The sequence below is a fragment of the Aquila chrysaetos genome, chromosome 20 (genome assembly GCF_900496995.4).
Source record: "Aquila chrysaetos chrysaetos chromosome 20, bAquChr1.4, whole genome shotgun sequence".
Lineage (NCBI taxonomy): Eukaryota > Metazoa > Chordata > Aves > Accipitriformes > Accipitridae > Aquila > Aquila chrysaetos.
The window spans coordinates 5,934,349-5,961,052 of record NC_044023.1 but is presented as its reverse complement, the minus strand read 5'-3'; the positions used below and the strand labels follow the sequence as shown (position 1 = coordinate 5,961,052).

Here is a 26,704-nt window from a genome sequence, read left to right as displayed (position 1 = left end):
GCTTGAGATGGAGTGGTAATCCTGTCTTAGAAACTTCTGACTAAAAAGGGAAAGAGGAGACTTGCTATTCTGACTTACTGGAAACTATAGATCTTGTGGCTTGTTTGCAAGTGAGATGCAGCTGTAGAGCTTTCAGACAGGTAGCTTCTGGATGAACCCATTCTATGGGTCTGGGTTTAACTTAGATATTATACGCCTGCAAGCTTTTGTGCTACTTGTGCAGGAGGCTACTGCTCTGAGATTTGCTAGCAGGAGTCTGCAATCACATAATCATCTTCTGCTATAGGCACAGTCAGAGATTTGGTCATTGTGAGGTTCGATGGTTTGCTTTTTCCTTTCAGGTGAGGATTTTTGAGCTGCTGTGCTAGAGGGGGGGCATGGCAGGATACATGTGCTTGCTCATCCTGCAGGTTGTATGCTCTACAACTCTGGGAAAGAGATCTGCCCTGGGCTTCATGTCTGCAACCTTAAGGAAGAATTGCTGAAATAAACAATGACTGACTCCCTGCTTTTCAGTCAGTCTGTCATGGGGAGAATCAAGAAATAGGAAGAGCCAAACTAGAAATATGCAAGACTTGCAGGCCTGTCATGGGGCACAGAGCTGCTTTAAAGCTAGCTGATGTTTTTCCATGGCCTTTGTAGCTGGGGATCCAGCTCTGGTTTTCCCGAGGCACTGGTTATGGGTGACTCTAGGTTATCCAGGAGCAGGCAGGGGTTTGTTAATGGTTCAGGCTTTATTGTGTTGCTACCTGCAGATGCTGCCAATCACAACTCAATTGCTAAAGTTTTCTGTTTGTCTGAGCCAAGAAGCATTTGTCTTCTCTTCCATGACTACCACTACTGAATGATTGATGAAGCTGATTTCAAAGCCTCCTAAGCCACAAAAGCAGCCTTGGTTTGCTTCAGTAACGTTGCTTGGCTAATGAAGTATAGGTGTGAGAAAGAGCTTGCTTTATGGCAAAATTTCCAAGACCCAGTCCAAAGCCAGAAGCGGCCTTGGAATCTTGCTCCTTTTTGTCTGTCTTCCCTTCCTTGTGTTGTTCTCAGTACATTGAGAGATGGAGCAGCTGCAAACTCCTTTGTCTCACTTTGTTCCCTCTGCTGCCTCAACAGTCACCTCAGCTTTCCTGAAACCAAGGGGTTAGCTGCAGATCAGAGCAAGCCTGTGTAGCCAGAAACATTCCCCACTCTGAGACAATTTTCAGACCTTCTGTGCATCTACTTTCCTGATGTTTATGACATTGGGTAAGGCACTTCTGGTACTTTGTGTCCATGAGGATCCAGGGTGGCAGTTGGAAATATGTAACTACTCACAGCAGAGGCTATCCTGTGTGTTTGCATAGCAGAAGCCAGAAAATTTCACACAGATTGTAACTTTTGGGCTCTCAATAGCCTCGTGCTGAGGCCTGCTGCCAGGGAAGCAGTTTGTGTCACGCTTTAGCCTGGAGCTGGTACAAGACCAATGGGAATGTTGTTGTGAAGACCTTTGGTTGTTTGGGAATGGATCCTTGCCACCTTTTAACCTCGCACTGACTCTAAATGGGGCATTTGGGCAGCTAGGCTCCTGGAACCAGAGCTCTAACCCTCTTTCTCCCATGATCTCTCCCTTTAGGCATCACTGGAAAAGACGGTTCCAGGCCCGGCAAAACTACTGGTCTTAGGAGATCTCTGAGTAACATCCCTGCCACAGCTCAGTAGTATGCCACCTGTTCATGTCTTGCTGAAGCCAGAGGACTGGAAAGCAAACAAGATTTTTAATGTCACATTTCAAATTCTTTCTTTGTGATAATTTTGGCCAAGCTTTCTCTCCTGTTGTCTGCTGGCTTACCCCAAACATCCAAACAGGGACTTAGGGGAAGAAACGGCAAATGCCTTGTCAGAGAGATGCCTTTCACAGTTTGTAGTATATCTTTTGTGAGGATATTAATCTTTCTTAAAAATACTTGGATAACATGGTGCCTTGCCCTGCCGTGGACAGCAATAGTTCAACAGGAAGATAGTGTTGACTCAGTAATGCAGATACAGTAAAGGAAACCTATTTACACAGCTAATTGCTGAACTTGGATATCTTACCACCTCTGGTAGATTGATGGAGCAGTCCCAAGAGTTAAGTTTTGCTCAGTCGCCTATAGGGATTGCACCTGACAGACAGTCTTTGGGTCCTTTCTTTATCAGAAAGAAAAACCTTCGTGGCATTTCCAGCTTACCTAATGCTGTTGCTCCAGTAGCCAGTAACTTGGATGCTTTAGAGGAAAGTTTGCACCCTGATGTCTTGGGGATTGATTCTGAAATTTTTATCCTAGCATTATCAGCTCAGGGCCATCTCCTGTAACTAGCTTTTGGCCCGGTGGCACTCCCCCTGAATTTGATAGCAACTCTGAGTGCACAATGTTTACAAGCTTAGTCACAGCCACTGGATTTCATCACTTCAAAGGAGTGTCTGTAAAGAACCAGTTACAGAAAGGTTGCTTCCTTGCAGAGCCTTAGGATTCAATTTAAATTAGTTGTATCTTCAGTCCATAATGTGCGTATGTGGGGTCCTCTAGTGTTGCAGCTATGCAAATAAAAGCTTGCTGATACAGTTTAGTTTTGGGAGACAGCAGTAGCCAGTTGGTCTGAGATTGTTGCTGGCTGCCAAGTTTCACATTGTATGCAGATTTGTGCTTTCAGTGTCAGAGCTGATCTTGCTGAATTCTGAGGAATTTAGGGTATTTCCATTATCCAGTTGCAAACAGTGAAATCCCAGTGGTATTTTCCATCTTGTGGATGCTCTGCCTGCCTGTTAAAGGGACAAAGTGGGTACTTCAATTGTCTTTGACAAGATGTAAAATTAGCTAGCTTTACAGTGTTAAATGTTTAAACAGAACATAATTGACTTTAAATTTATGGCAGTGCATAGCAGAAACCCATGAAATGGCAGTATATATTGAGCTCATTTATTATCCTTTCATCAGAGGTCTCTTCCCTTAGCAGGTATTTATTTAACCCAAGAAAATGTATGCAGAATTAAGAGGAAGGGCTGACAGGAGAGAGATAATAGGAAAAAAAAAAAAAAGTTTTTTTCCTTCTATGTCATTTTGTCCAGTATGCCCAGTTTAGTAGTGATCAGAGTCCTGATCCTGTTAATTCTGTGTGTTGTCTGGTTTGCCCTAACAGTAGGTCCTTGTGTATGGAGTTTGGTGATGCAGTTTTCTGCTGAGACCACAGATAACCTTTGTGCTTCCTCTACCACATAGCAGAGAAATCAAGGATTAAATGGATTAGATCACAGGGACTGACCCAAACCTTATGATGTCGGAGGAGGCATGCTGCCAGGTATGGGAAGAGTTTGACCCCTTTCTCCTGCTGTGTGGATAAACCCAGGTGGGACATCATGCATGCAAATCTGTAAATGTTGATGCTTAATGAGAAGATCCAACTGGTGTTCCTCTGAATTCAGGTTAGGGAGCTGCTCTTTTTCAGTGGACACACAAGTTCAGCTGCAGTCCGTGTCTGCATTCAAACGCCACTCCAGTGGCAGACCAAGGTATTTTACCAACTTTACCTGATTTTCAGGTGATTTGGCAGGTTTAGTACTCTGCTTGCAAGGCTGTACTGCCTGTTTAATTAACCCCTATTACCCGACAGTAATAGCTGTTACAATGTGAGACTGGAACTTCAGCTTCTCCTAAATGGATTAGGGATTGCATCTGTAAGAGACTCAAGCTTTTCTTATGACATCAGTCAGACCTTTCTCAGCTGGTGGCATGGAGTAGGGATGGAAGCTGCCTCAGCTAGATAGTAAAAACATTTGCTTTAGGTCAGCGGTATTCCTCTGGGACATGCATACAAAGTACTTCTCTCTCAAAAAAAAAAAAAAAAAAAAAAAAAAAAAAATCCTAGTCTTTGCTACCTCTTAATACTGTTGGGAAGCCACAGCAGAAAACATGTCTCCATAAAAATGTAAGTGCTCGAGGAGAACAAGCAGAATTCCACACTGTTAGAACCTACTGTGTGTGCAGTTGAAAACCCAATCCATAGCTTCAGCTTCCATGTTTATGCAGAGACTTGGAATGAAAGTCAATGCCTATTAAAGGTGGGCAGAATTTCAGCCATCTTCAGCGAGCCAGGATCTCATGCTGGATTACTTGGATTTTATATAGTTAGTTACCTTCTCTGTGTACCCAAATCCTACCTCTAAGCAAATGCATTTTAAGTGTTTTTAAGCTCAGACAGTTTTGATCTGACTCAGTCAAAAATAGGAGGTCATTACAGTCGGATCAAAACACGGGAGGTGAAGGAGGTTTGTTATCTAGCGAAGTTTGGAAGATTCTCATGGTTTTGGTGAAGGCATAAAGAGTGTTGGCAACTTTCAAATTAGCCTTGGAGTTTGTTTTTAATAAAGGTATAAAACGTAGCACCTCAGGCTTCTGCTTTGCCTCCTCTGTGTGCAACTTCTTCAGCACACATGCATATCACCAGACAAGGTGAGTTTCTCTTTATCTGGAGTTTTGGGGATTATGAAACAAGATTTGGTCATTCAGGAGCAGCCACGATCTATGTGAAAATAAGGAATAATGAGCATGAGGAATCACACATGGAGGAAAACAGACAGCCCTTAAACCCAAATGTTGGTACCTAATTCCATCCTCTTGTATATCTTTTAGTACCTTAGAACTGGCTTGATTGGAACACAAGCCAATTCTGCTTCATATGTACATCCAGAAGTCTCCACAGCTGAGTCTCTTTATGCTCCATGTTGTTCTGTGTGCTGTACAACTATTTAGCTTTTCATACAATTAGTTCTGACCCCGTGCATAGCCTCTTCAGTTAATCCGACAGCTTTCCTAACTAGTCCCAAGTTTTGGGTCTGTGGGCCAGAAGATGAGACAGAAAGCAAATCCGAAATACACCAATATTACCATGGAGCTACTTATGCTGCTGCGCACAGTGTTCACCCCAGTGTGGGCCGGCTATGGTGGACAGAGCTGCAGGTGAGGTGATGAACCCCTAGTTTGTCCAGGAATTCAGCTGGTTAAAGGATAATATGGCAAATGGACAAGTTGGAATTTGTCTTTCTGCACTCTGGATGCCCAGGATCTGCTAGGCTGGAAGCTCCTCCCTTCCTGACTTCTCCACCAAGCCTTCCTGAAGAAGTCTGAGTTTCCATGCTGTAGAACACTAAACCTTGACCCCCACAGACCTTATCCCTCCAAGTTTTTCACACTTACTTCAGTCTTTGAAAGAGTAGGGGAATTCACTGCATACATATTACCAACAGGTACTGAGGATACCCTCCAGAGTTTTCTGTGGAAAATGCAAATGATGGGGGGGGAAAAAGACAATCACACTAGATTTCATGTAAATAGTTTAATTATATTTCAATGCTTAAAACACAGAAACACTTGAATTAAATTACATCATAATGCTTCTGCTAAATTGTACATATACTTCCAAGAACTGTGAGAGGAGGTGCTACTGAACTAAAAGAATACTCCAGTACAAGCCCAGCAAATACCCGTAATATTCTTTTAGTCTTATTACCTGTACTTCTTTAATCTAAGGGCAGTCATCACAGGACAAAGCCTACCATTACAGGAAGAATGGTTAAAGAGAATTCCTCTGTAGGTGTGTTTGTTAGACAAGATATATCTCAGTATTAACGTGGAACAAGGTGCATGTTTTAGCACCTGACCTGCACTGCTTGGCAGCTGCCTGTGCAGCACATGGAGTTGGATAAAGAGCACAAAGTAGGCCGTCAGTTTGAGGAAACAGCTCAGCTTACACTTGCCTTTTATTGACTTTAAACCAACAAATGAAGTTCCAATCCTAAGAGTTCTAGGGGAAATGTTATGATTTAGGACAGCCATGCACCCCTGCTGCCACTTGCATCCCTGTCCTGCTGCAGAGCATGGGAGTGTGACAGGTAGCGACGCACCAGCTGCTGAAGGGAGAAGTCTGATGTCTGTGGCTGGCTGCCCTCAGTGAGTGCTCGGAGGAGATGGTAAGTGTGCACGTGTGTGTGTGGTGATTTACTGGCTTCTCAGCTGGTCACACAGGCATAACCTCTGGGAAGACCCACAGATAGTGTCCGAATTCTAAGGAGTATTTGTACCCACGTACCTTCCTTCCAACAGTATCCCTGGAGTGCGAACACCAGCAGCAACCAGCAGCCTGGGAGTGCCTCCTACCAGATCTCCTGGGTATGGAGGAGGGACCGTTTTCCACAGGTGATGACACTCCTAGCCCTAATACACTCCCAGAACTCCCTGGTTTTAAAAAGAGAGATACTGAAAAATTAAAGCAGCTTAGCCCTGTAAAACTGCCATGGAGGAAGCCGTGCCAGTGAAGGATGGTAAGCAACTGTGCACTGCAGGGGTCAGTGGCACACGCCCAGGAAAGAGTCTGCATTTAATAAACACAGGAAAAAAACAAAATCACAGTGGGGAAGAAAAAAAAATATTTGGGAGAACAAAAACTAACTGGCAGGTCCAAACTTGCAATAAAGCACATAATACCTGAATTGCCATTCAGTGAAAGATCACCTTGCATAAAGCCTACCTTTAGAACTGCATTCAAATTTTTGCCTGCCCTGATTCCCTTTTGACTGGTGCTGTGGATGGAATATGACCTGACTAACAAACGCACATACTGCCGAAAAAATCAGGAGGTGATCAGTGCGTGGCTGGGTACTGATGCTTGCATTGCAGGCTCTGCTGCTGGCCTCGGCTGCTGTGCTGGCCTGCAGCACTCAGGGCTGGCGGCCACCAAAAGGCTCTGCGGAGGACAGCCCCCATGCCACGCTGCAGCATGCCAAGGTGGCCAGAGACCCCTTCACGCTCTCTCCCTCCTGCAGCCCTGAAGGACGCACAGGCAGAGGGATGCTTCAGGGTTACAGGGAAACTCCTGGCTTACCTGTCTAGTCCCACCTTCTGCATTAGCAGGTAACATGAGCAGAGGCTAACACAAAGCTCCGTGTTTCCTTCAGCAGGAAGAAGAGAAGGCTCTGACTGCAGATCCTGGCAGGTAAGGCAGTACGAACCAGCTGTTCAGTCACCTCTGGGGGCAGACATGGGGCTGTTGTAATATTGAGCCAATACATGTTTTTCCTTATTTAAAAGCAAATATTTCAAGGCTTGATCTTTTTTTCTAGATAATACTCTGCACTGTAGAAACTTCCCTGAGCCAAAGCAGGAGGGCGACGCGTGGTACCGGAACCCCAGTTCTGCTGGACTCCTCTCTGTGGCCCAAGCACCATTATCCCTAGCTCAGCGGCAGGGAGTCACATAGCCAGACATTGACACCCTCTGCCTCTAGCTGTGTGAATTCCCCTCTGTCTATACAGCAGCCCTAATTTGGGATATTCAGCCACTTCCTCAGCTAAGATGTAATCAGCCAAATGGTCACGATTTCACTTTTTAAAGCTAGTGAATTCCCCATGCTTCAACATTACCCCGGGCACACGTTTATCAGCAGCCCACATGCCACAAGGGGGATAAGCCCATAGTATGTGTTCTCCTTGGCGTGCCCCAGGTTACTGCTCAGCTAGAGGAGTCAGCTCTCCTTGCTCAAAGGGGCTTTGCCACCAGTCACCCCTCCAGGATCTGCCAAAGTCTGCGGTCACTGTAGGGAGAGGCTCATTCATCACTCTCCTTGGGGTCTGGTGGCACAAAGCCAACGGGGAAGCTCTCTGAAACATGCATCTCCTCCTTCCCTGACCCAGAGAGCATGCACATGTGCTCTGACAAGTTAATCTACAACAAAGCAGGCACTGTTCCTAAGCACGCAGCTTGGTAGATGGTATCAGTCAGCACCAGCCCAGAAACTGGAGCTCAGGACCTTTTAGTGGTAACAGACGCACCAAAAAATCACCACTGCCATCACAAAGGGTTTGCTTCCCAAAGTGACGAGAGTTCCCAGTGCTTGTGCTCATTTGTAACACAAACCAACGGGGTGACCAGCTGGGCTCAGTGGATCGGCCATGCTTGCGGGAAGTCACTGGTTTGTTGGCTTCATCCTCCCCAGTCTCAGCACGATCCCAGAGCAGGGGCAGGTATTGTTCATGCATTGATGGCATTGGCAACGTCTGTGAACACAAGACGGCTGGGTCTCTGGAGGGCTCCTTGACTTGTCAGCAGAATCTGCATTGAAGCAGTGAAAGATGAGACCCAGCAAGTCTGCCTTTGCTCAGGTGTGTGTGCTTGGGCACAGACTGCACAGTATTGTAACTAGACTCCACCCCTCACTAAGGGGAGGCTGGCTGACTAACTTGGCATTAACAAGGCTGTGACGGAAAAATACAACAGGCCAGAGAGCAAGTCAGCACATCCGTGCCAGTTTAAAATCCCCACATCATTGGATTACTGGGTCTTACTATTTATATATACAAGGCAGCATGAAAAGACTTGAAACATCAAGAAGGCCTGGAAACGTGCCATATACTGAACTTTGGCTGTTGTTTTAGACTCTCCCTCTCTTATGTTAAGGCTTTAAACTTGCATAGTTTCCAAGCAGAGGTATCTATGTATTACCTCAGATCCCTCCAGAGCTTGCTCTCCTGCTGGCCAGTCCCTATATAGGAAGGATCTACTTTTACTGTGCTAAGTTTAAGTCTGGCCTTGTCATTTCCCCGCTTTATTACCTGAAGGGAAGTCCTCTATGTGCACTCATAGAGGGATCTGATGTTTTCCCAGCATGCACTATGCAGAGGCCAAGATCCTTTGCTTTTATACAACAGTATTTCTTGCTTTCCCAAACCAGTGTATGAAGTATGTTGATTATCTTTCATATTCCAACACACACATCTCCTTTGTGCTCTTTAGCAGGTTGGGAAGCATGTCTCAGTGTAAATATTTTGTAATTACAGTTGTATTTATTATCTCCTCTTTTCCTTTCTGCCCACATCAAGCTTGCTACAGATTATCTGAAGGTGTAAAGTAGGTGGAAACTGAGAATTCTTTGGGAGAACTCCTGCTCCTGGAACTGGAAAAGCAAGGGAAGACACGGGCAACACAGAGCAGCTGGAGAGGAATTCAAGAAAGGAGAGATGTCTACTCTAAGGGGAGGCTGCATCACTGGCTAAAAGACATACCTGTTCCAACCATCCCTGGCGGCTCTGTCTTTCAGAAAGGCTTTTTGTGTGGTGGTGGTGGTGACAAAGGAAACAGAAAACACTGTGAAGCTGGCTGCAAACGATGGTGAGAAGCCCTTCTTCCCTATTTCTCCTACCTCTTGGTACACTGGGGAAGGAGATAGCCTCTTGTCAAAGACCCATCTGGACTATTAACCAAAACCAACTGGCCAAGCTATCAAGCTCTTTCCTAACTCACAAATGTAGTAAGTCAATGGTCTCTGAGGACCTTATCATTTCTCAGCATGCTGCATGCCTTTGAACACTCAGAGTGGTCAAAGCAAAGCTTTCTTCCCCTCTCCCCAAATTCAAATAGAGGACTCTCCTCCCTTTTCTCTTTCTGAGCCGTGCCTGCTCTGTGCCCAGCAAAGGTTGGCTTGGAGGTGCTGACAAGACCAGATGTGCGATGCCACAACAATGTGCAGGCTTTCTGCCCGTGTTCTTCAGGGCTTGCAGCACAGTTAACTGTTATGATTACAGGCTTTCCCTCAGCAAGACCTTGTTCCACACTTGCATCCTTAGGCAATGCAAGGATACCTTAAAACTGGGTAGAAATTACTTGCTTTTCAGGGCCAGGGAAAAGGAGCCTCAGTGCTTTGCTGGCATTGAAACCCCATCTCACAGAAAATGGCATTCATCCTGCTGCTCCCTTGTGGTGCCCTGGGTGGTAAACTGTAGTAAACTCACCCTTAATTACTGAAGTTGCCCTTTTCTCTCTCCTAGTTGAGTAGAGCCAGCACTGTACCTCCACAGGCTCTTTGTCCTAGCTGCCTGACTCTTCAGTCCATCCTAAGCACTCAAAAATGCTCAAGCCCCCTATCTCCAGGGCTGGCAGCGATGGGGGAAATTCTTCTGAGGTCTTACATGGTTTTCTTACCCTACAACCCTACAAAAACTCTTTGACTCTGTAACAAAATCAGTGCAGTTACCAGTGGTTTTAATAACAGACTCGCTGGCCCCTGCTGCCTACCTTGCTCTGCGATGCCTGGGAAGATGCTGCATCTCGCCCATGTTCCAGCAGCTCCTGCTCCAGCTCATCCTGTTCCTCGGTGGGATCAAAGTTGTACATGGGCATGAGTTGGTGTCGTAGCTTCTCCAGCCTGCCCACGGGAGAGAAGGGAAAGGGTTAGTTGAGAAGGACAGATGCTCAGGCTGCCTTCCCCACCCCACTGCTGAATCTTTCTGCAGGCTGTTTCTCCTGCTGCACAGGGATCCTGCTCTTGTTGCTCTTGCTGGATAAGGGTCATGTCCTGTCCTGCAGGGATGAGGATAAGAACCTAGTACACACAGCTGGCAGGAGTGGAAGATACTTAAGAGTGCAGTTACAGGGATTAATTGCCATCACTAATCTATGTTGGCAGGCATTACGCACAGAGAAATCAGACAGGGATTTAAGTTCCTGCAGACCTTAAAAGATCAAGCTTTATGTGGTGGGACAAAAGAGATGGTGAAACATGCTGGCTAGGCACTTTTCCCCCGTCCTGCCATGTCACGCTATGTCTGCCAGCAGAAGTCCACTTTTAGCTCTAGTAGCCTAACAGTAGTACTTTAAGGGTTGAAGTACATAAAAATAAATAGAAAATAATAATAAACAATAAATAGAAAATAGGAAAGAGAAAGATTCTCACAGGATGCTGATGCCTGTGGACAGACTGTTCTTACGCTTGTATCATTGCTCTAAGTGACAGAGCTGTGACATATTACCCCAAGGGGTCTCCCTAAATACTGGGCACCTCAGAGATGGAGGATGGATGAGTGGGCATCCATCAGAAAACACTGAGCCTTGCCTTAGGCTGTAGCTGAGTTTTGGGGGGTGGGAGAGGGAAACACACAAGCAGTTACTGGCAGTGTCACCACAAATATCTATTTTGGCAAGTGTTAGGATGACGCATTCACCCCCTGCTTCTGTACGGGTTTGCCAACACAACCATTATCTCCAGCAGCACAATGTTCACAGGCCAAGCATTAGCTGCTCCTGTGGCAGTACCCAGATCTGGGCTTCAGAGTCTGGCTTGGAAATTTTACAGTGGGCAGCAGCACTTTTTGAAAGTCCATGGCCAGGCCAGTCCTGCCACAAGAAGTCAGGCAGGGAGGGGGCACCACATCTAATGGATCTTCACCAGTGTCTCTGCTGTCAGAGATGGAAGAATCAAGATGTGTGTCTCCCTGCATGCTGCTCTCCTCTCTATTTTCAGCCAGGAGCTTAACAAGGAAATTAAGACACTAAGTCTTGGGCTAGAAAGCTGCATCTCTGCACTACGCTGCTGCCAGTTGCTGTGACTGCAGCTAAAGAGGCTGTCAGCCTTGCAAAGCCAGCGTCATTGGCCCAGGCTGTTGGAAAACATAGGGATCTGGGAATGGCTGAAATGTGAGATCCACACCTCTCATGACAGAGTCCCCAGCTTCTTTATACACTCCTAACACTTTCCTCTGTTTTAGTGCATCTCATAGACAAGCATGAAGAGTTTGCAGGATCCCTAACCTCCTCCTGCTCAACCATGTTTCCCTTTCCAAAGCTGCGGAGGAGTCTTTGAAGCTCTGGTGTTAGAAGGTGGGCCAGTACCAGCAGTGCAGTGTCCCTACCCCTGCCTCATTCACACGCAGCTGATTCCCCATAGGCTTGTTCTCAGGCAGCCATCCCTTACATTCTCCCCATCTCCCTGTCTCCTTCCGAGCTCTCTCTGGGTTTTGAAGCTCTGAGTTCCCTTCAGCCAACAACAGATGTTACTTACCTCTTCCTCTTCCTGATATACAGAACCTGAAGGAGAAAGAAAACCATCATTACTACAGTCCCAGTAGGATGGGAAACAGCCAAGAAGAGAAATTTTGGGCACAGGGCACACAGAAAGGAGGTGTAGCAAGTCTGGTGTCACTGCGCACCAAAGCAGGGGGAAGGGAGAAGTGACAACCGAAAATGAAATTTCATATGCATCAGTGTAAGCTTGGCAGCATATCATGTCTGACACTAAGTGCTCGAGTGGCCTGTTATTAGGTGTGTTAGTAGTAGTAAGAGTATTAGGTGTATTACTATTAGGTGTAGCTCAGCACATTTCTGGTGGCTGCAGGACATACATTGCAATTTAAGAGTGGATGAAAAACCTTCCCTTTGTGGTTTTCATCTGTAGATTTCCTAAAGCATAGAAGTGCTGTTACCCCCTCCCCAGTATAAAGGGAAGAAGCAAAGAGGGCATGCTCTGTGACTTGCCTCGTGTCAGCCTGTAAGAGTGGCTGCGCTGGGAAGAAAGTGAGGCTTGTGGCCTCCAGAGCCTTGTTCTGGGAACTACGAACGCTGGATGTTGCTCTTGGGAACTTATGACCGTTTCCAGGATAATGTTTCCAGGTTCTCCTAGGGGCTTTTGGAAAAACTCCTCCTTGGGCCTGCAATGAAATTTTGCAGTAGTCCCTTTCTGTAGGCTCCTCTGATGGTTGTATTAGTGAAGCTCTTCCTCATATGAGGAATGGGAGCTTGCCGCTACCTTCTGTTCTCTGTTGGCAGGTAAACGATCTGGTTATATATAAAAAGAAGAACTGCAGCACTTGCATTGCCCGTGTCAGGCCCAGAACTATAGTTTCTGAAAGCTTCTGCCTACAGCATTAATGGCAAGGTTAGTTACACAGCAAATCCTCAAGGACTTTGGTGATACCCAGCAAGTAGAACCTTGGAAATGCAGTCCAGAATGAGTCCAGCTAAAATGGATTCAGGCCGCTTTAATTCAAAAAGGCATGTCCACAGGGGAGATTAATGTGGTTTCAACGGTCTGGTTTAAAAGTTAATTTGGATGAACTTTCTTGCAGCGCCTGTGTTGACAAGGTTTAAATCAATGCAGCTGTTCCAGTTAGCAAGTCAGAACAGAATCTGCTTTGTGTTCTTTTAACTGAACTTCCTATCGCTGTTAAAAATAAATACTGATACTACATATGGCTTCCTCTAAGCCTGCTGAGCATCCCATTCAGACTAGACCTCAGGGAGACTGCAGAAATATTGGAGCACTGGATAAAGGCCTTAAAAAGAAAGGGATCTGAGGAACTATCAGTTCCCAGCAGTTCTGGGTGAGCTTTAGTAGAAGGCAAATAAATTATTCAACCCAAATCAGTCCTAGAGCCCCTTTGCCACCCTCCAACCTCAACAGACAGAGAAATATTTAGCAGGGGCCTCTTACCATAGCTACAGCCAACCCAATCACAGTAATGATCCCAAAGGACAGCAGCATTGTGCTCATGCCGGGTCCAGTGTTGGCCACATCTGGGATTTTGGTGCTGTTGAAACTGGTAGTCTCAGGGCTTATGGTAGCTGTTTCTGGTACAGTCACATCCAGAGTTGTCCCTGGGTCTGGCTTGGCCGTGGTGGTGGTGCTGTGATACAAGTCATGCACAGAGGGTGAGCTGTAACTCATCCTGCCAGCTCTTGGTAGCTCCTTTTACCAAGCTGTTGTCCTCACCCATCAGCTACAGAAGCGGCGAGCTGCCCTTCGTATCACAGACCCTCATGTGAGACCTGACCTGTAGCATCATTGCTGGCTGTTTTTCTTCATAGGAACCACACTGTTTTCTGCCTACGAAAGAATGAGAACAAATGAACAGTGCAGAGCTCTTAGAGACAGGCACAACCTTTTCCAAAGTTTCCCAATTCACTAAAACAATTTTTGAGAGCAGCTCACAGATGCCCACTCAAAATAGGAAAAAGATTTTTCAGGGGTACTGAGGGCCCCTGAAGTCATGCCTAATTCACTTCCAGTCCATGATACGCTCTCCCCTCGCTGCTTCAGCTCTGCCTCCTTGCAGGCACTTGGCAGATCTATGTGAGGACAACCTCAGGACCCCTGTCTTTGGTCTGCTCCAGGCTGAGCCAGGTGGCCTCTATCTGCCCTGGGAGATGATACAGCATTTTCCTGCTTCTGTCTCTCGCTTTTAATTTTTGGAAAGTTACATGGATCCCCTTAAGTTTATCAGTGGGAACACATCCAATAAAATGGCACTCAGCTATGAGGCATCCACATCTCGGGATCCTTTTTATTGAATCCAAAGTAGGACTTCCCTGTTGTGGTAGTCACTGGTGACTGGTAAATCACTGCAGTATCCATCACCCCACTGTCCCTCATCCCACGTGCTCTGGAAAGGCAGCTTCCTTAAAGCAGTGGCACCAGTTGCACCAGTCCCCCATCTGCTGCTAAAGACAGTGAGTATTTCTCAAGTCCCCCATGAAAGCACCCACACAAGCTTAGTCATGCACTGCTAATTATCAATATTAATTTTAAAATGAGTCCAATTTTGGATTGGAGTTGTGAAATTTGATAGATCTATTCATGCTGAAAACATGAAAGACTTTAATTGCTTCATGCTTCTATTGTGCAAATGATCAGGAGTTGCAAAACACCATGGGATGATCCTATGGGAAGTATTTGCAGAGCTTTGTTTATAAAAGCACTGTATGTAACATTAGTTCAGCAATTGCTTCCGTGAAAATGCAGCTACCTGTGGACCAGAGCAGTGCTGACCCCAAGAGCTACTGTAGCAGTCCTCTGATAATTTCTCTGCAGTTTAGCAGACATTACATCTCTGGACTGGAATGCAGCCGGGACATAGGGGTTAATGAGTTCTGAATAGAAAAAGATGTGCCTGCAAAGAGAAATGAGCCATTGTTCTGCTCCACTCCGTTCTATTCTAGGCAAGGTTATTGCGCAGTTTCCATTACTGTGACGCCTTACTGCTGTCCATAGCTGCATTAAGCAGTGTGATTAACATCCATCACCAACAACTGAAGCAGAGAAATCACACCAGGCAAACAGCACCAGGCCGCCCTGTGGTCAGCCAGCAGCCCAAGTAGCCACCTCGACTTGCACAGCACTTGTCCTCCGTCTCCCTGAGCAGGTAAATCTCTCACCACACAGGCGGGATCTGTCTCAGCTCCCTGTGAACTTTGTGAAGCAGGAGTTGCTGGGGGATTTCAAAGTGCCTGGGAGACTGTGGGAGCTGTCAAACTCCCATGAGTTTCTAGAGGAACGTGAAGATAGCAGTTCTGGCCTGGTCCCACCTAACATCATGCTGAGACATGAGTTCATTGCAGCTGAAAGGGACCATGTCCTTCACTGACCACTAAACCACGCACGCCAAGTTTAAACCATGCGGCACCTGGATCTCCCCAGCCATTACTGACCACAGTGGAGCTCAGGTGTAGTGGACACTTTGGCACAAAGATGGCAAATTTGAAATCTGAGTGCCACAGCAGCAGCAGGAGCAGCAGCAGCTGCAGCCCGGCAGGGAAAGGGAAGGAATTGTTGAGCAGGTATTGGGCAGACCAAGCAGCTCCTCAGAGAGAATCATTGATTCGTGCTATTCAGGGAAACTCTCCATGATGATAATTCACATTTTAAAAAAAGCCACCACCAAGGAAACAAAAAGTGGAAAAAGAGCCTAAGTGAAAGGAGTGAAGCAGGCCCAAGGGCTTTGCAAAGTATGGCTCTAGATCTCGAACAGCTCCTGAATTTTGGAAACAAAATGGCTTAGGCCTTCATCTCAATGCAGTGTCAGTTATGGAAAACCACTGGAACTTGGATGTTGAAGCTGATACCAAGCCTTTGGGTAAGAAAGACCCCTTTTGCATGGACCACACGCTGTGCTGCTGTGCATTGCTCCTCTGAATAAAGTTAGGCTAGGTTAAAATTAGCCAGCTGAAATTCTGATCAAGTGGGAACAGTGGCTCTCGTTCATGCTCTCGGGGTCCTGTCCATGCTGAAGGATTCCCAAGCCCAGAGACCTAGCTCTAAAAGCGGTCCTGTATGAAAGGTTTCTGACACGGCTTAGACAACTAGTTCCAGGTCCAGATAAGGGCATTTCTGTTCCCAAGCCCCTTCTGGTCCAGGTTGCAGAGGGCCAAATGGGGAGGCTGAGTGCAAGTATGGCCCAGGGCCCACAGCTTATAACAGTAGAGCTGGGGGTGGATGACCTTTCCCACCACCCTCCTTTCCCAGTTGTCATCCTGGTGCTGGGAATTTGATCTGCAGGCTGGGCACACTCCAAGTCTCTGATGGCCGCTCTATGGCCAGGGACAGCTACAACCTATCGCTGGCAGGTTTCAGCGTAGTCCATGCACAAATAGAACAGAACAGAAGAGGAACCAGATCCTCAGCTGCTGTGAGCTGGCATTCTTCCATTGCCTGCACCAGCAGAGCTTCTCCCACAGCCAGGACCACTCTGTGCTGGGCTCTGCTGGGTCTGGGAATAGGGAGAACACGTTTGTTTCTCTCCTAAGCCAGCATTTCCAAACTGGTCTCTAATAGGTGCTGCGGTGGCCAACACCTCTGACATGCAGAACATCGTGTCAGGCACTAGCTCGAGGCTGCTGGCTTTCCTGAGTCTTGGTTTTAATCTCTCTGTGCTGCAGTTTCCTCCCGGGTACGACAGGAATAGAGGTTTGTGTCACAGGGATGATGATGGGTCACGGGATCTCTGGATGAAGAAGGCAAATAATAACTAGTATTTTTTTCTGCATTACTTCACCAAGATGAAGCGTCTCTAGTTAATTCACCAATGCAAGCAGCACGGGGTTGCTGTTGGCTACGGGATGCGGCTTCCCAGTGCGCGAACTCGTGGCTTCCTCTCGCCCTGCTACGGGGCTGACCAGGCTCCGGGCAGCCCCCAGGGTAGGGGGGAAGCCCCACCCGCGCGTGTCCCGTGTCCCGGAGCACCTCGGCTGTCCCCCTCCCGCTGCCAGAGAGGTGCCACGGCCCCATCCCGCCCTGCCTACAGGCGCGGGGGCACCCCGCGCCGATACAAAACTGAAATACAAGCAACGGCCCTGGCCCCTAACGCGCTCGGGGCAGGGCTGGCTGGGGGGGCTGTCCCCGCGGGAAGCCGCTCTTTCCCCGTCCCGGGGAGAAGTTTCCAGACGGAGAACGGGTCGTGCGGCCCTTCCCGCTCCGAAACGCTACCCGGGCGGTGACGGAGCAGCCCCGGGCTTCGCAGCCGGCTCCCCCCCGCTCGCCGCAGCGCTGCCCTCCGCTCCGCTCCCGCCGCTCCGGCCACCGGCAGCGCTCCGCCTCGCCCGGCCGGGGCTGGGCGGGCCTGCCCGGGACAGGGGGACGGTGTCGGGCAGAGCGCGGGGCGCCGCCGCCCGCCCGCCCTTCCCCGCCGCCGAGAGGCCGCGGCGGCCCCAGCCTGCTCACACGGGCCGGCGCGGCCGGACGCCCCCCGCAGCCCGGCCCGGCCCAGCCCGCCGCCGCTGCGCCGCCACCCCCCCCCGCCGGGGCGGCCCGCTAGCCCGCCGCGGCCCCCGGCCCGCCGGGGCCGGCACTTACTCAGCGCTCCCCGCTGAGGCGTCCGGTCCCCCCGGAGCGCCGCTGGCGGTGGGGCCGCCGGGGGGGGGGGGGGGCCGGGGCCGGGGGGGCCGGGGGCGCGCCCTCGGCCGCGGGGCCGCGCTGCCCGCCGGGGGCGGGCCGGGCCGCTCAGCTCCGTGCGCGCCGCCGCACGGCCCGGCGGCCCCGCCCTGCTTCTCGGCGCCGCAGGCGATTGGCCGGCACCCGCAGGGCTCGGCTCGAGGTTGGCCAGCGCGCCTGTCACTCAGGCGCGTGGCGGCGGCGGGCCGGCGACGCTCGGTGAGCGGCGGGAGCGTGTCGGCCGTGCGGCGCTTCTCCTCACACCCCTTCCCCAAGTCCCGTCCCCCCCATCGTCAGGCTGCGGGGCGGGAGGCGGCCGCCCACGGCCCCGGTCCCCGCGGGAGTCGGCCGCGCCTCCAGCCCCGCCAGTGGCGGCCGCCCTGAGGTGAGGCGTCTCTGTGCGGGCGCGCTGCCTCGCCTCTGAGGGGCCGCCGGGGCCCGCCGCCGCCCAGGTAAAGCCCCCGCGGTGCGGGCCGGGCGGGGTGCCTGGCGTTGGTCAGGGCACGGCGTGTGCAGGGACAGACGGAAGGAACGCCGGGCTCCCGTCGCGACCGTGCTCTGTGGGGCTCGTTTACCACCGGCGAGCCGCCCGGTCGCTGAACTGAGGCGGGGGGGGGGGGCAGCTCCCTGGCTGGCAAACGGGGACTTGGACCCCCTCCCCCGGTACGGCCAGCGGGGCTGTGCGGGGGCCGGTTCAGCTGACCGCTGACCCGGCAGCAGACGGGTTAGACTTGTGCGGCGCAAGCCCCGGCTCCTTGCCCGAGCCTGTGGAGTGTAGGGCAGGGGCCGAGAGTGGGAGAGGCCCTGCCTTTCTACGGCCACCGGTGTACATGTTGGACTACAGTGAGGGGGGAACAGGGGGTTGAAGGGACCAAACCACAGACCTGCAGGAAAAAAAAAAAAAATCTATTCCTTACCTGTGTGCAAACAGGTATTTGCACCAAGAAGTAGCATACAGGGACTGTTCTTGGCAAGGACCTTACATCAGTAGCTGGTCTCCTTTATTAATAGTGACAGTAGTGGCAACATTGTTCCAGCCATGGCCAATTAAAGTCTTATCTGCCTCCCTGACAACACTAATGGTTAATGTTTTATTCCTTTAGTATTCCTCTTGTGGCAGTATCCCCAAAACAGGGCCTTGGAGTGGGGAGCTGCTCAGGTAAAGACTCTAGCTTATGCATAACATAAAGGCAAATTTTCATAGGGGCTGCTTATCTCTCTGCTCCTGGTAATGAAGATGGTAAGAAGGGGATCCTTGGGCTCTTAGAGCACCCACCCCTTTGCCAGGAAGTAGCAGGTAAGCCGATCTTGAGATCTTTGCTGCAGGGTATTCCTTCTGCAGCTTCCCTGGGCTCTGTTCGGTTTGATTTTGCAAAGGAGGGCAGTGGACACCTGACTCTTCCCACAGTTTCACTGTGCAGCAGGGGCAGGGCAGGCCCCACACTGCTGCCTGTGCTGGTGCCCCATGCAGCAGGGTCCAGGGCTGCTGCAGGGGTTCAGTTGCCAGCATCTCCCCAGGTGGGAGCTGACCCAGCCTCCCCAGATCTCCCTGCAGCAGCACCCTGGGTGCTGCCAGCTGCTCGGGAGAGGTATTTAGTTGTTTGTGCGGTGGTTTTCTGGAGGAATTGGAGGAGGGGAGGTTTGGGCCTCTGAAAAACAGTCATCAATAGAGGAATGGGAATGGGTTCTCGGGGAAACCCACAGTGGCTCCAGGGACTGCGAGTCAGAAGGGAGAGGGGCCCTCATTTCTGATGGATCACAGCAGGAAAGTGGGATTGTTGTTCTGTTTGTCTCCACTAAAGCGCAGTTCCACGTGTGAAATGCAGCAGCTGTTTTGTAAAGTTTCATCTCCTTTGTCTCCTGCAGTCATCTTGTTTGTTTTTCTTCCCTTTCTGTCTGGCTCTGCCTGTTCTCTCCTTTAAGAGACTGACTTTCCTCTGGCAGGGTTTGCCTTTTCTGGCCTTTGCATCTTTCAAGTGTTTCTCTTCCCTTTAGTTGTACCTTGTGAGCTTTTCTCCTTCCTCTGCTCTTAGCAGCTCAGCCCTGGCTCTGCAGCTCTTTGCCTGCTCTCTGGGGATGGTGACAGTGTAGAAGACCCTTGACCCATGGAGTCAAAGTCTTCTGTGAGCGCACCCGCTAACCTAGGACTTGTGGTTTATGAACAGAGAGAGGAATAAAAGAAGGAATCTAGGGGAGACTGAAGGTCTTCCTGCAGGGAACCGGGGTGACCCACCCATGGGGTGGAGAGCCAAGGTCTGGAGCTGAAGATTGGTTTGCCTGTGGCTTTCTGGGACTGAGGACAGGCAGGAGTGCTGTGCCTGCGTGTAGGCACGCTCGCTTCTGCCCTGCCATGGGTATGGACTGGCCTCTTAGTAGCTCTGGCCTGCAAAAATGGGCAGCTCTGCAAAGAAATGGATTGCAGTGGCAGAGCTGGTTAGCTGTCACCCGAGCCTTTTCTCGGGGTAATCCTTTGTTACTCTTAGGGTGTGAGTAATTGGTTTTGTACCTGTGGGCCGGGATTGGGGCAAGCAGTCTGCACTCTCTCAGAGGGGAACCTATGATTTGCTAGCCCAAGGGATTCAGGCTGTACTTTTGCCTCCTTTTGTAGACCAGAAGAGCTGCAAACTGGTGCTGTTTTTGTGCTGCCCTGAGGAGAATCCACTGACTGGGGTCAGCTGGTGCTTAGCCACATTGGCTTGTGGTAGCACCAAGTGTCCTGTGAGTCTCAGCACTGACTAGGTCAGCTGATGGCAACAAGGAACACATGTGGAAGCCAGGAACTGATTTCACAACAATGAGATGCCTCACCCACCCACCGCTCAGGAGATTGTTCGGTCTCTCACTTCAGTGCGTGCCAGGGGGATTGAGTCAAAGTAAAAGTCCTATCATCAGTCCAAAGTGGTCATCTCTGAGGCAGAGCTGCGGTGCAAGACTTGGGCTCGTGACTGCCACTGATGTGGTCAACTACTGGCAGAAGGTGTTTGAGACAAATGGGATCCCTGAAGCACGAGAGTCCAGTGAATGTATCGTGTCATTTGTCCTGGGAGCAAAAACAGTTAAGTAATAGGAAACGAAAAACGTCTCTGTGTGCCTCTCACTTTGTCGTTTTGATTGAATCCCTTACCTTTCTTTTTATCTCACTTATAGGAAGTAGAACAACTTTTCCTTAGATGGTGGAGAGGGTGAGGCATAGTTTATTAATGCCAGTAGAACACTTGGGGTCTCTTAAATGCCTTCTTTTGCAGAGACTGAAATGTAACCCATGACATATACACCCATACTGTACCCTGACTTGCTCGGTAGAATGATTCTTAATTTTACTTATTCTTCTGAGCCCTGAAAAGTAGAAGAACATTTGTACAGGTGTGTTTTTAAACATGCAGATAGGTTCTCCTAATCATTTGTGGTTTCCAACAGTCCCAGGCATATGTGTTTGTCAGCATGCTGGGTCTCCCTGGAGGATACCCTTGGGAGGGTGCAGAGAACACCCATGTGGCACAAGTGGGCAAGTTTTAAAGTTACCTTGTCTTCAGTTTCAGAGCTTGAACTCCAAAAGCCTCCATGCTCCGCTTACAGCAGTGCAGCAGGAGCAAATCCAGCAGCTGAGCAGCAAGCGACTAGAAAGGTAGGAGCATCCTCTTACAGTCATTCCTTTGGAGGGTTTTCCTTCAGTCTTAATGCAGCCAGAAGAATGGTAGCAGAGAGAAGGCAGAAGACCATTAGCAGCTGACATGTCAAGTAACAGTGCTGTGTAGGTGTCTCATGGTGACTCAAGTGATGGGCATTTGCTGTTGTTGTCAGGTAGCAAATCACCTGTCTGTCCTGTCTGGGAGCAAAGAGGGTTTAAGGGATGTTGCAGAGGAGCTGGAAACTGGCAATACCGGCTCTGAGTTGGGTACATTTTCATTAAGCCCTTCTGTGCTTAGAAAATTGAGCCTTGGCCCCTTCTGTCTGATTCAGCACTCTCTTCAGCTGCCAGTCCTATACTGGTCTGTGGTGTTGCTGTGCTTTCCTTTCTTGGCTTTGCCTGCAGAGGGATTTCCCTGGTGTTTAGAGGTATTCATGGATGCTGTAGCTTTGGTCTTCGTTTGGCCTCCATTTGTTTGCTCTGTGTGAGCGGTTCTCTTAGCACAAAAGTTAAATGGGTTTGGTATGAAGGAGCTACCTGGAATCAGACTGGGCCTGGGGAGTAGTGTGTGGGGAGAGGAAATATTCTGGAACTTGGATCATTTGGAAGGGTGGGAGATGCTGGGGAGTATGTTTGGAGGTAGCATCCTCCTGCTTGTTTATGTGAGCGTGGTTATGATGTGGATCCTTATTTTGCTGTGCAGATTAATCCTGCCACGACTTAGGCAGAATAGGATGTGAAGGTTTCTCAGGGAGTCAGTGTGTTAACAGTGATTACTCTTTGTAGCATCTGAGTGTCTTCCCTGAAGTTTTCCTCTGCTCTTGAGTCTTGTGTTAAGAGCAGAAATGCAAAATTCCCAGAACTGTCTGACTTGCGAGTTGCTCTGTCTTAAGTGCTGTTAAGGTTGCAAGAAATACCTGCTATTCTACATGAAGAAGTGAGGTGTGGTGCCTCACAGCAGCTGAAAACATGGCCCCAAAATTCATAAATCATGGAATCATGGATGTTGATGGGGACTTCTGGAAATCTAGTCCACCCCTCCTGCTCAAAGCAGGATCAACTAGAGCAAGTTGCTCAGAGCCATGCCCAGTTTGGTTTTTAATACATCCAAAGATAGATACTATGTAAACTTTCTGGACAGCCTGTTCCAGTGTTTGACCACACTCACAGTGTTTAAAAAAAGAAAAAAGGGGGGTGGTTCTTAGGTTTAAATGGAATTTTCTGTATTTCAGTCTGTGCCCTTTGCCTGTCTTTTCACTGGATACCACTGAAAAGAGTCAGGCTCCCTGTTCTTCACTCCATCTCACCAGATACATATGGTTATTGATGAGATTCCCCTCCCCTGCCCCTGCCAGCCTGAGCCTTCGTTTCTCAAGGCTAAACTGTCCCAGCTCTCAGTCTCTCTCCTTGTATGTCAGATGCTCCAATCCCTTAATCATCTTAATGGGCATTTGTTGGACTTTATTCCAGTACATCCATGTCTCTACTGTACTGGGAGCCCAGCACTCCATATGTTTCCCACCAGTGCCGAATAGAGGGGAATGATCCCCTCCCTTGACCTTCTGGCAAACGCTCTGCCTAATGCAGTTCAGGAAGCCACTGGCCGCCTTTGCTGCAAGGGCACATTGTTAGCTCATGGTCAACTTGTCCACCCGATCCCCAGGGCCTTTTCTGCAAGCCTGCTGTCCAGCTGGTTGGCCCGCAGCCTGTACTGGTGCATGGGGTTATTCCTCCCCAGTTTATAGGACTTCACATTGCTTTTTCCTGAATTTCTTGAGGTTCCCGTCAGCCCATTCCTCCAGCCTCCTGCGGTCCCTCTGAAAAGTAGTACATGCATCTGGTCAATTAACCAGTCCTCCCAATTTTCTGTCATCTGCAGACATGCCAAGGGTGCTCTCTGTCCCTTCATCCAGATCATTAGTGAAGATGTTATGCTGTATTGGCCCCACTCTTGACCCCAGGGGTACTCCACTAGTGGTCAGCCTTCAGCTGGACTTTGTGCCGCTGAGCACAGCCCTCCGAGCCTGCTGGTTCAGTCAATTTTCAGTCTACCTCATTTATTTAGTGTATACTTTGTCAGCTTGTATATGAGGATGTTGTGGGAGACAGTATTAGAACCCTTAGGAAAGTCAAGATAAACAGTATTGATTACTCTCGTCTCATGGACTAAGCTAGTCATTGTGTCATGGGTGGCTATCAGGTTGGTCAGGAATGATTTCCCCTTTGTAAATCCATGCTGACTACTCCCAGTCACCTTCCTGTATTTAGTATATTTGAAACAATCTCTAGGACTATTTGTTCCATCACTTTCCCCGGTATGGAGGTGAGGCTGACTAGCCTGTAGTTACCCACATCCAGTGCTTGATAACAAACTCTTTTGTGGGAATGGAGCTCCCACAGCTCCCTTAGAGCACATATGCACATTGCACATGCAGTTGAGAGCCTTGGGGGTGTCTAGGTGTGTGCCCTCAGAAGGGTTATCTGGTTAGTAATGAGGTAAGCATGGTATTGAGTGCTTTTTTGTGTTACAGAGTGTAGTCTTAAAGTGTTCACACTTGCTTTTGCCTGCCACAGAATGCCGGTGCAGTATGTGCTGGGTGAGTGGGACTTTCAGGACCTGACTCTGAAGATGAAACCACCAGTATTTATTCCTCGGCCTGAAACAGAGGTATGAATGTGGAGAACGTGGCGGGGGCGGGCTTGAATCTGTGAATTACATCATACAATACAATCATAGCATTGCTATGCAGGTGCCCTGTATATCATGAGGTTGTAGTGATGAGAAGGTCAGATCACTTCTTTTACAACAGGGGGGGATTCTAAGCTTGTGATCTGGAACTGGTGCTGGCGAACTTTGCCTCCTGGCTCAGAGCAAGAGATGTCGCAAGCTAGCGTATCACTTAATTACACAGAGATCCATCTCCATTGATGGAAAGACTTGGCTTCTTTTCCTTAAAGCTGTTACTAGAACGCTGCTATTGGAAAATGGTAATGGACTCCAGAGAGCCTGTTTGTCCATGTGCAGACTAGAGCAGTGCAGGCTGGTAGGAAATGGCAGATACCACCTGTCTAATGGCTCCACAGTGGTTTCTGGACAAACACTGGAAACTGAAGGGTAAGTTTTGACCTGGGCTGAAATTAAACATGAATGTTAGTTGTAAGGATGTAAAGGACAGCCATACATGATCAAGTTAAAACTCCATTTTCCCTGGTGTTCCTGCTGCTAGGGAAAAGCCTAAGAACTAACTACATGGTGACACTTTCCCTGACACTAGCCTAGTTTTCAGCTCATAGACCATCCTAGCAAGCAAGTCTTTCTGTTTACTAGTCCTCAGGAGGTTTAAGGTTTTGTGAGGGGTTTTTTTTTGGTTTTGGGTTGGTTCTTTTTTTTGCTTGTTTCTTTCATTTTGTTTTGGTTTTTCTTCTGAGAATTTGTATTCTTCTGGAGCCTGTGTTAACTTTTGGAGATTAAGTGGCCTCCATGGCTTGTCCATTTAGGAGTCCAAGAAGCTTAAACCTGTTTCAGTCTAATGGTCATTTCTTCAGTCGTTTGCCTGCTGCTTGATGACTGTTGTAATGTGCTGGCAGCCCTCTGCTCAGGTCTCTATAAGTAAGGGCCCATGCTGTAAAAAGAATGAAAAGGATCATTCAGACAGAACGTCCCCTACTGACAGTGTCAGAAGAGGTGCCAAGGACTGAGTGGGCTTTGGAGATGGGAAGACCACCTTAGCTTTTTCTGGGGAAGGGATAGTATTGGGAATGTATGAAGAAAGCAGCAGCTCAGTAAAGAGAGGATACAGTCTGCAGAATCCTTCATCTGACACCTTTTATTTCACAAAAGTTATAAGGCAAAGACAGCCTGTGCTTCTGTTGTGCCCTTTGAAGAAGAGGGTGCTATGGAAATCCATGAGAGGGTTCCAGACATTTTAGCGGGAGTCAGCACAACTACCACTTAGACATCTTCTCATCACAGCCTGTAGAAGAATATTCAGAACGAGACTCTTAATTTGATGTGGGGCATCAGCAACATCTCACTGAGAGCCTGCTGGGCCCTAAATCGTAGTGGTGACACTTGTGTCCAGACAAGGTGTGAGCTCTCTGTTGTGTCTGGGTTTGATCACTCTGTGGCGATTAAGTTTGGAGATAGGGCTCTAAGGAATAGTTTTGCCAGTTGGAGCCCAGCAATGATTAGCTTTTTTATTGTTAACAGTATTTCTGCTCCAGTTGATTCAAGAGAGTATTTCCAACCTCTAACTCCCCATTAATTCGTGGATGCGATGCAACGTGAGCATTAAAACCAGGGAGAACTTGCATGTTCTGCCAGTCAAAACATCTGCTGGCAAGGCTTCCTCTGGTGCTGTGCTCTAATTCTCTCCATGCTGTGCCAGGCTTCAAACAAAGGCCTATTGTGTGGAGTGGAAGCCAGGGTGGCTAATGCCTGAGAACGTTGTTAATTGTGCCCACATGCGTGATTTTGGTAAAAGCATCTCCGCTGGCCCAAACTGAAATGCAGTGCTGTGTAACATGCCGTGTTTGAAACCGCTTAACATACCCTGGTTCAAATCTGTAGCATAAACAGCTTAACCCAAACCTTGTCTTTCTGGGAAAACTTTATTTGATGTGTCATGGTACTTACTATGAAGGCACATTTTTCACACATTTATTATGGAAAGCCAGGAGTTTATGATGATAGCTCAGGAATGGAGCTCTGTTGGCAACTGAGATTTTTCTTGTGATCTGGTGCTGGGGGAGTTACTTGGACAGGAAGAGCATGGGGACAAGACCCAGCTATTTAGCAGCACCTGGCAGGACATTACTTGAGGCATGTGCTGCTTCCAGGAATCGTGTACTGTGTGTAACCTGTTGCACAAAGTGAGTTGGTGTCCAGATCCTTTCCTTCTGCTAGGAAGAAAAGGTTGGTCATCTCTGACTCTGGGTTTTGCGTGGTGTGTTTGGGTTGGGGTTTGCCTATGTTTTGCTTCATCAGAGTAATTTTTCCAGACTTCATTGGACTTAAAAACTGTAGTGGTGGAAATTAGTGGCATCTGTTGCTCTCTTTCTGTTCAGGATTTGTCTCCAGCATTGTTAAAACAAACGGTGCTGGAACTTTTCACCAAATAATACCTGTAAATAATCCTTGTTCTTTAGGAAGCAGTTCATTATCAGCGTTGATATCCCAGGTTCAAGTTGCTTATCTGTGACCGCACACACAAGCCACATGGCAAGTCTTGTCCTTGGCTGAGTAAATGTGACTCCCTAAACTGACTTGTTAGTGCAGATACACAAGCAGCTGCAAAATTTGCTTTCTGGTTATATTTATGTAGCTTCTGCAAATGCTCCTGCTTGTTGATTCAAAGACTGAAAGGAAGAGGAGCCATGTTTATCACACACATTTTGTTCTATGGTTACAGCAGTAGGGTTATGACTCTTGCTCCCAGACGCGTTGGTAATGGCATGAAGGTGAACACAGTAGGACATAAACCACCAGCATTGTTTCAGTCCTGGGGACAGAGAGACACATGCAAAGAGAGAAGCTCAGTCGTCTGCTTAATTTTGCCCTGTGTGAAATTTGCCCCTTTGTAGTCTATTTTGTTC

General features: G+C 48.6%; 2 protein-coding genes across 23 annotated transcripts in view; one reads left to right on the top strand and one right to left on the bottom strand.

The window, feature by feature from the left end:
* Window positions 1–5,334: 5,334 nt before the first annotated feature.
* Window positions 5,335–17,528, bottom strand: C20H3orf18 (chromosome 20 C3orf18 homolog). Of its 13 annotated transcripts, none has more exons than XM_041118750.1 (8): window positions 17,404–17,528; window positions 13,270–13,662; window positions 12,315–12,487; window positions 12,182–12,239; window positions 11,842–11,867; window positions 10,080–10,209; window positions 9,071–9,110; window positions 5,335–7,038 (listed from the first exon to the last, which is right to left on the bottom strand). In XM_041118750.1, the coding sequence occupies exons 2-7, from the start codon at window positions 13,501–13,503 to the stop codon at window positions 9,102–9,104; spliced, it is 630 nt and encodes a 209-aa protein (XP_040974684.1). In that variant the 5' UTR covers window positions 13,504–13,662; window positions 17,404–17,528; the 3' UTR covers window positions 5,335–7,038; window positions 9,071–9,101. The 13 variants fall into 13 exon arrangements, with proteins under 13 accessions (XP_040974684.1, XP_040974678.1, XP_040974686.1 ...); XM_041118749.1 differs by lacking the exon at window positions 5,335–7,038 and adding an exon at window positions 8,039–8,120; XM_041118751.1 differs by lacking the exon at window positions 5,335–7,038 and adding an exon at window positions 8,039–8,065.
* A 138-nt stretch (window positions 17,529–17,666) lies between these two features.
* Window positions 17,667–26,704, top strand: part of HEMK1 (HemK methyltransferase family member 1) — a 111,276-nt gene continuing 102,238 nt past the window's right edge. For 2 of the 10 annotated variants that reach the window (XR_005930960.1, XM_029996336.2), the window contains exons 1-4: window positions 18,317–18,778; window positions 20,090–20,536; window positions 21,015–21,106; window positions 23,684–23,777. Coding sequence is in view for 9 of the 10 variants with exons in the window: in XM_029996336.2 (XP_029852196.1) it covers window positions 20,246–20,536; window positions 21,015–21,106; window positions 23,684–23,777 (477 nt within the window). In the remaining variant the exon portion in view is untranslated. The other 8 variants (XM_029996334.1, XM_041118740.1, XM_029996337.2 and 5 more) reach the window with 8 other exon arrangements.

Bases quoted from the DNA above. Each gene is read 5' to 3' on its own strand.
- C20H3orf18 (XM_041118744.1), bottom strand. From the start codon at position 13,503: ATGAGTTACAGCTCACCCTCTGTGCATGACTTGTATCACAGCACCACC. The intron at 12,240-12,314 runs GCAAGTCACAGA...TCTATGCTTTAG, and splicing joins CTCTTACAGGCTGACACGAG to GAAATCTACAGATGAAAACC. The intron at 11,868-12,181 runs GTATGTCCTGCA...TTTCTCCTTCAG, and splicing joins ATCCACTCTTAAATTGCAAT to GTTCTGTATATCAGGAAGAG.